This window comes from Mastigoproctus giganteus, chromosome 7 (assembly GCF_048544385.1).
Source record: "Mastigoproctus giganteus isolate SK-2022 chromosome 7, ASM4854438v1, whole genome shotgun sequence".
Classification (NCBI taxonomy): Eukaryota; Metazoa; Arthropoda; class Arachnida; order Uropygi; family Thelyphonidae; genus Mastigoproctus; species Mastigoproctus giganteus.
The window spans coordinates 215,832,996-215,841,354 of record NC_143581.1 but is presented as its reverse complement, the minus strand read 5'-3'; the positions used below and the strand labels follow the sequence as shown (position 1 = coordinate 215,841,354).

At 37.0% G+C, this 8,359-nt stretch overlaps 1 protein-coding gene across 3 annotated transcripts in view; it reads right to left on the bottom strand.

Annotated features, from left to right (window-relative positions):
• Positions 1 to 331: 331 nt before the first annotated feature.
• The window catches only part of LOC150083676 (tRNA (guanine(9)-N(1))-methyltransferase Trmt10A), a 68,284-nt gene continuing 60,256 nt past the window's right edge, over positions 332 to 8,359 (bottom strand). For 2 of the 3 annotated variants that reach the window (XR_016547185.1, XM_090377433.1), the window contains one exon: positions 332 to 436. Coding sequence is in view for 2 of the 3 variants with exons in the window: in XM_090377433.1 (XP_090233559.1) it covers positions 428 to 436 (9 nt within the window). In the remaining variant the exon portion in view is untranslated. The remainder of the gene's footprint in view (positions 437 to 8,359) is intronic. The other variant, XM_090377434.1, reaches the window with a different exon arrangement.

Sequence of the window (8,359 nt, the reverse complement as noted above, 5' to 3'; positions counted from 1 at the left end):
TTTTCATTTAATAAGTTATATATTTAAAAATATAAAATTACAACAATGGATATTTATATCTAACGAAAAAATAAAAATCTGTACATATAAAACAAATGCTTAATTATTTATTTATCACAGGTTTTTTTTTTTTAGTTATCTTCTTGTACATTTTCAGTGATTATATCTTCACTGTGGCTACTGTCCACAGTTTGTTCAACGTTCTCGATATCATTTGATTCTTCAAGTTCTACACTACACTGCTGCAACCTATCAACTTCATTAACTTCTTTTTTTTCTGTATTTGGAGTCTGTAACACACAATTTTCTGCATCCTGTGTAACTTTAATGTCCTTTTGATTTCCTATTGGCACAGCTCCTTTCCTTTGTGGAAGATTACACATAAAACTTTGCTCCCAAGTGAGACCTTCTGTTTTCCTCAATAGTATCAAGAAAACTGTAAGAAAAAGAAAATGCAGATGCCACTATTCAATGCTATTTATATTAAAAATGATACAGAAAGTGTACAAAATTTATACAATGCTAGAAGAATAAAAATTAGCAACCACAACTGTTACTATATAAAAGTATACCACACGGTCACTATTAAATAATACTTGTACTTCTTTAATAACAACACACTTGAATTGTGCTGGTTTACAATAAGCATCATGACAGTTTAGAATAAGTATCAAGACAGTTGTAGTTATGGGGTATCAGTATATCACATTTGTAAATTATCTGTCTGCAAGACTATTATAAATTATAAAAAAATAAATTATCTTTTAATAAAAAACAATATACACTCAGTGAATTGTGACCACCCCATCTGTAATAGATTATGCCAATAACTTGCAGTAGGACAGGAGCAGCAGCAGTGCATAGCACACGCTTCTTGAGTAGACCGGAGTTCAAGCCCATCTGGGCTTGAACCCCGGGAATGCAAGAACAATATCACCAATTACGGAGGATGCAGAAAAGTCAGGGAATGACCACTGCATATCCCCAGAGCAATATGGCCTTAGTTGCTAATGCTTCTAAAAACCAAATAACAAACAAACAAACAAAGCTTGCAGTATAAAATTCCAAACAGCTTTGTATGGTAGAGCAGTGCTAATTTGCATCTGGTCATGTAAGTCAAAGTGATAAAGTAGCAATTATGGTATGTAGCAAAGATAACACAGAGTTTCAAGAGGGCATTGATTATGGGAGCTCATGCATCAGGTGCTTCCATGTCGGAAATGGCAAGTCTTCTGGTCATGTAAGTCAAAGTGATAAAGTAGCAATTATGGTATATAGTAAAGATATCAGTTTCAAGAGGGCATGATTGTGGGAAGCACCTGACGCATGAGGTGCATCAGGTGCTTCCATATTGGAAATGGCAAGTCTTCCTGGTTGCTAATAACTCACTGTGGTTAAGGTGTATGAAGAATGGTATCAATTGGGCCAAACCACTTCCACCTGACAGAACTGTAAAGGATAGCACAAGGTGGATGTTCGTGGTGAGAAAAGGGTGCAGTGCATTATACAGGCTAAATGGCAGGTCATTGTGCAGCAGGTGACATCACAATACAATATGGGGAATGCAAGAACAATATCCCAGATGACGAGGCACCACGCACTCAGACACATGGGTTCCTCAGCAGATGACCCAAGAGACACCCTCTCCTCACCACTGTTCATCTACAGCAAATGCTGTGGTGCCTGACTGATGCCTTTTTGTGCCAACATGCTGACTGGTGCCTTTTTGTGTATGGCATTAGCAACATGAATTCATGGCCCCATTGTGCATGGTGTCCACTATCCAGGTAGTTGGCAATGATTGCTTAATATGGGGCATATTTTGCTGGCAAGAACTAGGACCCCTGGTGCATATGGTATGGACCAACATTTGAACTGGTGAGGTGCCTACCGGCAGCTTTTCACAGACAGAAATAGGATCTTCCAAGATGATAATGCACCATGTCATGGAGCCTGCACTGCGCACAAGTGGTTTGAGGATCACAGCAAGGATATCACCCATCTTGATTGGCTTCCAAATTCGCCTGACCTCAATCCATTTGAACACCTGTGAGATATTCTGGAATGGGAAATGAGGCATGTGGACATGCAATTGTCATCTATTCCAACACCATGGAAAGCCTTGCAAGCATGGCTTTCCATGGTGCTGAAGACATTGCTGTGGATGTCTTCAGACATCTGGTGGAGTCAATGCCTAGGCGAATAGTGGCTGCTAAATGTGCAAACAGTGGCCCAATACGGTAATAGGTGGTCACAATTCAGTGATCACTGAGTGTAATATATAATATAATACAATATTTTAATACAATTATAAAAGATAGTTGTGTGTGTTCTTCAGGTTGTCAATTTTTCAGGATGAAAAGGCTGAGTTTTCCATTCAGAATCACTCCTTGCCCATGTCTGACTCACTTGGTGGGAAAAGGAGTCCATCAGATTTTCTTCTGTTCCAGTGGGAATCAAACTAAGACTTTTCCTCTGTAGCACGGAAAAACAGCAGTTATAATATTTTGCCAGTTGCATGAGCTAAAAACAAGAGATACATAACTGAAAAAGAAACTGCAAAGGACAAATTATGCTTTTCATTTTGAGCAGGTGATCCTAAAGCAATGTCTTCCAATCTCTTTTCAGTTCCAGACTACTTTTATATTTGAAGTACACATATTGAAGGCCACAGATAACAAAAAATATTAAACTATCATGCAAATTTATTAACTATTTTTTAAATGTAATGATATGTACTAATACTTAATTCGTATATGTTAGGTTGTTTGTTATAGATATAACTGGGTCTCCCATCACTAAGGGGATTGTCATTTAGCAAAAAAAAAACTCCAACAACACATCAGTTCATACAAAATGTGACATTTGTAAATCCTAAACTGGCTCCTGGATTAAGAACTTATTTGATCTGGACCATCCCACTTAGTTAAGGGTATCTTTGGATTCCTTAAAGACAAGTGTATATACTCTGTTGTTCAGATATAGTTATCTTAGTGCTCTAAATCTGAAGTTGTCTTCATTATTTGGTTTTTAGGAGCATTAGCAACTAAGGCCATATTGCTCCGGGATATGCGGTGGTCATTCCCTAACCTTTCCGCATCTTCCATATTTAGTGGTGACGGGCTCGAACCCTGGTTTAATCAAGAAGCATGGCTACGCACTACTCCTACCCACCTGGCTACGGAAGCGCCTCTTCAATATATATGGGCCAATATTAATCCTATGGAAAACTGCTGCAGAATCTTATATGGTAGAGCAGTGCTACCATATAAGAAACCTAAAAACAAGTGTCTACTCTATTGCTCAGATTAGCCATCTTAGTACCACTGCTTAAATATAGCCATCTTATTACTTAAAATCTGAAGTCACCTTTGAGATAGATTTACGGCCCAATGTTAGTCCAACGGGAAACTTATGATGCAAAGATTTGCAGCTTCTTGACCATCCCTAGAGTAGCTGAAGCCATCTTTGGATTTGTCACAGACAAGCATGTCTGCTGTGCAAGTTTGGGGGGGGGGGGGTTGACAAACGATTGCTAAGATATAGCTGCCTTTTTGTCTCAAACTCAAAGTAGCCATCAAGATTTACAGCCCTATGTAAATAGGGCTGTAAATGAAAACCTATGGGAAAAAAATCTCATAGAAAACCTATGATGTGAAGTATGATTACTTTACTTGCCATAATGGCTTTATACTTTTATTTGTGGTGTCTTACTAATAATACTTAACTTAATATCTTAGGTGAGTTCAAGATCCAGAAATTCAACATCCTTAATACTGAACCAGTCTTCAAGATGTTCAACCCATGATATTCTATGGAGAATTCTTCTCTTTGGAGGAAACAGCTATGATACATAAGGGAGAGCAGAACCCAGATATTCAACATTTTTAATACTGAACCAGTCTTCAAGATTATCATATTCTTCCCATGACATTCTATGGGGAACTTCACTCTTTGGAGAAAACAGCTATGATACATATTTTGGTTAAAGTATTTTAAAATGGTAATGTTTCCATTATCTTTACCTAGCATGGATGACTATATAACCACTGCTTTTCAAGGATACTTTATGATTAAACTTTTACTCACTTCCAGACAAAACATTTTGAAAAGTTCAAAGGAAAACTACAGGAAGCCATTTAAATGAAGCGATATAGAAAAAAAAAATAATAATAAAATATATATACTTGGCATTCCTCAAGTATGACAAGTCAATTGCTTTCCTCTGTGACATGATCTTCTTGGAAATCTTACTGATTTACACTACTGGAGAGACCACAGGCTGGCACAGATTGATATATATGGCACAGACTGATAAAGAATGTTAAACTAACATACACGAATATAGACAGTATACCATGGCCAGAGTTGTATACATACTACTAGCAATTTCTATGTGGGTATTTCCTGCCTCCTCCTGCAGAGGCAGTTCGGGGAAACTTGTTGTTGTTATTTGGTTTTTAGGAGCATTAGCAACTAAGGCCATATTGCTCCGGGGATATGCGGTGGTCATTCCCTGACCTCTCCGCATCCTCCGTATTTTTGTGGTCACGGGCTCGAACCCTGGTCTAATCAAGAAGCGTGTGCTATGCACTGCTGCTCCTGCCCACCTGGCTATGGAGGCGCCGCAGGTCGGGGATGTCTCTGTCTTTCTTATCCTCATCTATTAGTTCTTCCCCCATCCAACTCTTTAACTATAAATCCTTCTCCTTTCTTATTGAGAGGAGCATTTTCTGATGTGGGATTCCCCCAGCTTCTTCCAACAAGTAGGCATTTGTTTGGAGATCACTGACAAAGATTTTGCTTTGGCACCATGTCAGAAATAGTAGACCTGATCCACCTTCTCGTGGTTAGAGACAGGTACTGGGGCTGGCTTTCTTTGGTTGCTACCCCTGGTAGCAGAGAGCCGGTATACAACATAACCTACGTTACACTTACAGTACCTACACAAAGTACACTGCTGTCTTTTGCTAGTTGTAACATCAGTTGCACTGCAGATGTAAGGGCACAACACACCCATAGCATGAAAACACACAAGTCCCTGTCCAAGGAGGCACATGCTCACATCCATCAAAAGAAGAGTGCCATTTCCAGAATAAATAAAATATAAAAAATAATAAATTAAATTTAAAAACAATAATTTTTTATTATTATTTTTCATTGTATTTTAAGTTTTATTTATTGAGGAGGTGATATTCCTCCTTCAATGGGTAGAATGTGCATCTCCTTTGGGCAGAGTTGTGGGTTTGTAATGCTGGGGTTGCATACTTTTTTTTTTTACTTTTATAATTTTGTTTTATTTTGAATATTAAGGTATCTTGCTATTTGGGTGGTAGAATTGATAGTATAATCCCAATAGCAGCATGAATTTTTTGCATTAGCTTGGTGGTAATTAGTATTCATTTTTATACAATATTCCAGCCTTTCAAGCTGTGATAATCAAGTTCCAGAACTTGATTATCACATTTTGTATATATAATACAAAAATATAGTTTGTCTTTTTTTTTGGTAGTTGTTGGCGCATAGGCTTCTGTGGCCATAGTGCACCTCCTAAGGTTTTTGCAGTACTTTGATCCAAGCCCGAGGCGGGAATTGAACCCGCGACCTTTGGGTTGCCAGGCAGGCACGTTACCAACCCGGTCGGCGATATAAGTTTGTCATATTCTTTTATTTGAAGACTGAATTAATGTGGATGAACATATAACTTTTATATTTTTGTAAATGACTATGTCAGCAAAAGCAAAATATCTCTAAAATTTTGTTGGTAAAATGAAAAGACATTCAACCATTTCCAAGGACCTGTGCTGAACTTTCCAGGTCAATGAATTCTTCTTGAAAATCATAATTATCATATTTGGTGCTTCACTGATGAACTAGAAACTAAAAAAGCAGAATACTGAACTTTCCAAACACTGGCAAGAGAATTAAAAACAGTAATAAAATCTGAGCTTATAAAAATTTACATGACACGCAGATAAATCCATATTATACACAGATAGATAAATCCATATTATAAGAGCTTAAAATTATCTATTAAATATTGTAGATATACCATAGATAGCTCTTAAATGAAACTACGGTAGTAGCGTAAAGGCATCATTTCAGCTGTATCTCATATTGTGATCATCCTCCACGAGTTGCCATGTATTGCACTACCGATTTAAGTTCCGTTTCATTTTAATAGTTTCATTTAAGAACTATCTATGGTATATCTACACCAATATTGAATAGATAATTTTAAGCTCTTATAATATTATGCCTCGTTGCATTTGGATTTATCTACAGTATTATCACGTACACCTTTTGGCATCTCTCATATTGTGGAATTAACTTCACAACTGGGTTGTTATGATTGCAATACCAGGTTACCTGACCACCTACTGATGAAAGGCCAACAAGCTGTGAAACAGTGCAGTCTGTGTAGTGGTGCCCACCGGAAATAAGTAACAATAATCTTCTTTATTAGTGAAGCGTTACTTATTCAAGATGGTGCAATACATGGTAACTCATTGTGTGAGATGAGCACAATATGAGATACAGTTTAAACGATGCCTTTACACTATTACCATAGTTTTGTTTACGAGCTATCTATGGTGTATCTACACCAATATTTAATATGACACACAGGTGTATAAAATACCAGAACGAAGTTATTTAAAAGGACTTACCAATTAAATTATTGTGACTGCACAATTTTTTCAGTTTCATTTAGTCATAGAATTTAACTATCAAAGGGAAATACAGTCTATAATGCTCTCCAATCTTTTGACTATTGTATCACTGCTAACATGTAATATACAGGGTGTTTCAAAAGTGATGGTCAATAATTTAAAGGTGAACTGTACAGACTACAATATGCAAAAATAGCCTAGTAAACATGGGCCCTTAAGTGAATGTGAATCGTTTTCAAGATATTGCACATTTCTAGTTGGGGTCCACCACTGACAGACAAGGTGAACTGTACAGAGTTGGAATCTACCACTGACTTGTTTGTTTAGGTTATGCTCATTCTCTCCCTTTCCCCTCTTTCAATGCTCTGAGATGCAGCAGGCATACTAGTACTTGACAAAGGATAGTCAACATGGAAAGAGGTTACAGCAACAAAGCGTATGCGGACATGCACTTCATGTGTGGTAAAGCCAACGGCAGTGCACTTGAGGCTACACATTTGTACCAAGAAGCATTTCCCTAAGGTCACTTGATTACAATGCCTCCTAGAATGTTACCGACAGGTTTAGTCTGGTGGACTATCTAGAAGCTGTCCTGCAAAAACTGTTTTAAAGTTGTACCCTCATAACATAAAGAACGATGGACCTCACCATGATGCTCATCATAACCATAGTATGCATAGTTCATATTACATGGTAGAAGAGACTGGATACCACTGGGAGGAGGGAAGAGAGTAGCTGGAGCTTTTCTCAGGGCGGCAATGGTCATTTTGGATATTTCAACATTAAGTAAAGTGATAGTAGTTCACTGGATAATAAGAATCATTTATTATCTGGTATTCACCTGTGCAATCTGGACACCTCACCTTGATTTATGTTAGTTTGCACCTGGGTGATCACCTCTAATATACTAGGCATTTACAGTACATTTGGGCTTTGGACAATTCGATATACCTAGAGTTACTAACAATTTCACCAGAATGAAGAATTGAAAAGAGAAGCTGGTGGCTGCATAACAACCGGACCTCGATAAAAAATTTGTCACACTCAAAACTCAAAAAGAGTCACTGGAATATCAGCTCTATTACTGTTTTGACTCCTAATTAGTAGCCTTGATTTCACTGCTAGAAGAACATTCAGTTGACAATGTATTCAAAACTTTTTTTCTTTACACAAAATTGTATTAGTAGCATGTAACTTATGACTTTTTGATGTTTTGTGGTAAATTTACGCATTATATATTTGTACATCCTCATATGTCATATGAAAGATGACTGCCTAATGGTGTTTTTTGTATTTGTGTTGGTTTTTATTGGAATATATGGAATTTATATACAGTTGGTTCCGGTTATTTGGGACACATTGGGACTAGTGCATTTTGGCCCGATTAAGCGGCTGCCCCAATTATGCGAAGTTTCACATAAATAGTTAAAAATACAGCTTTACGATTGATTTTCTGTGCAATCAAATCACATTACGATGGACTCATCATAGTAAAGTACTGTTCGCTATACGATATGTAGTAAGCGCCAGTCATTGTGATCACGTTTGTGAATTAAAGTTTAATTCTATTAAACAGCGATTCAAATTAGGTGAAAATAGGAGGAATATTATACACAGGCTATAAAAGTAAATATATACTGTATTAAGTACAAATTTATACTTTATTACGTTACCAATTAAAAAATTAA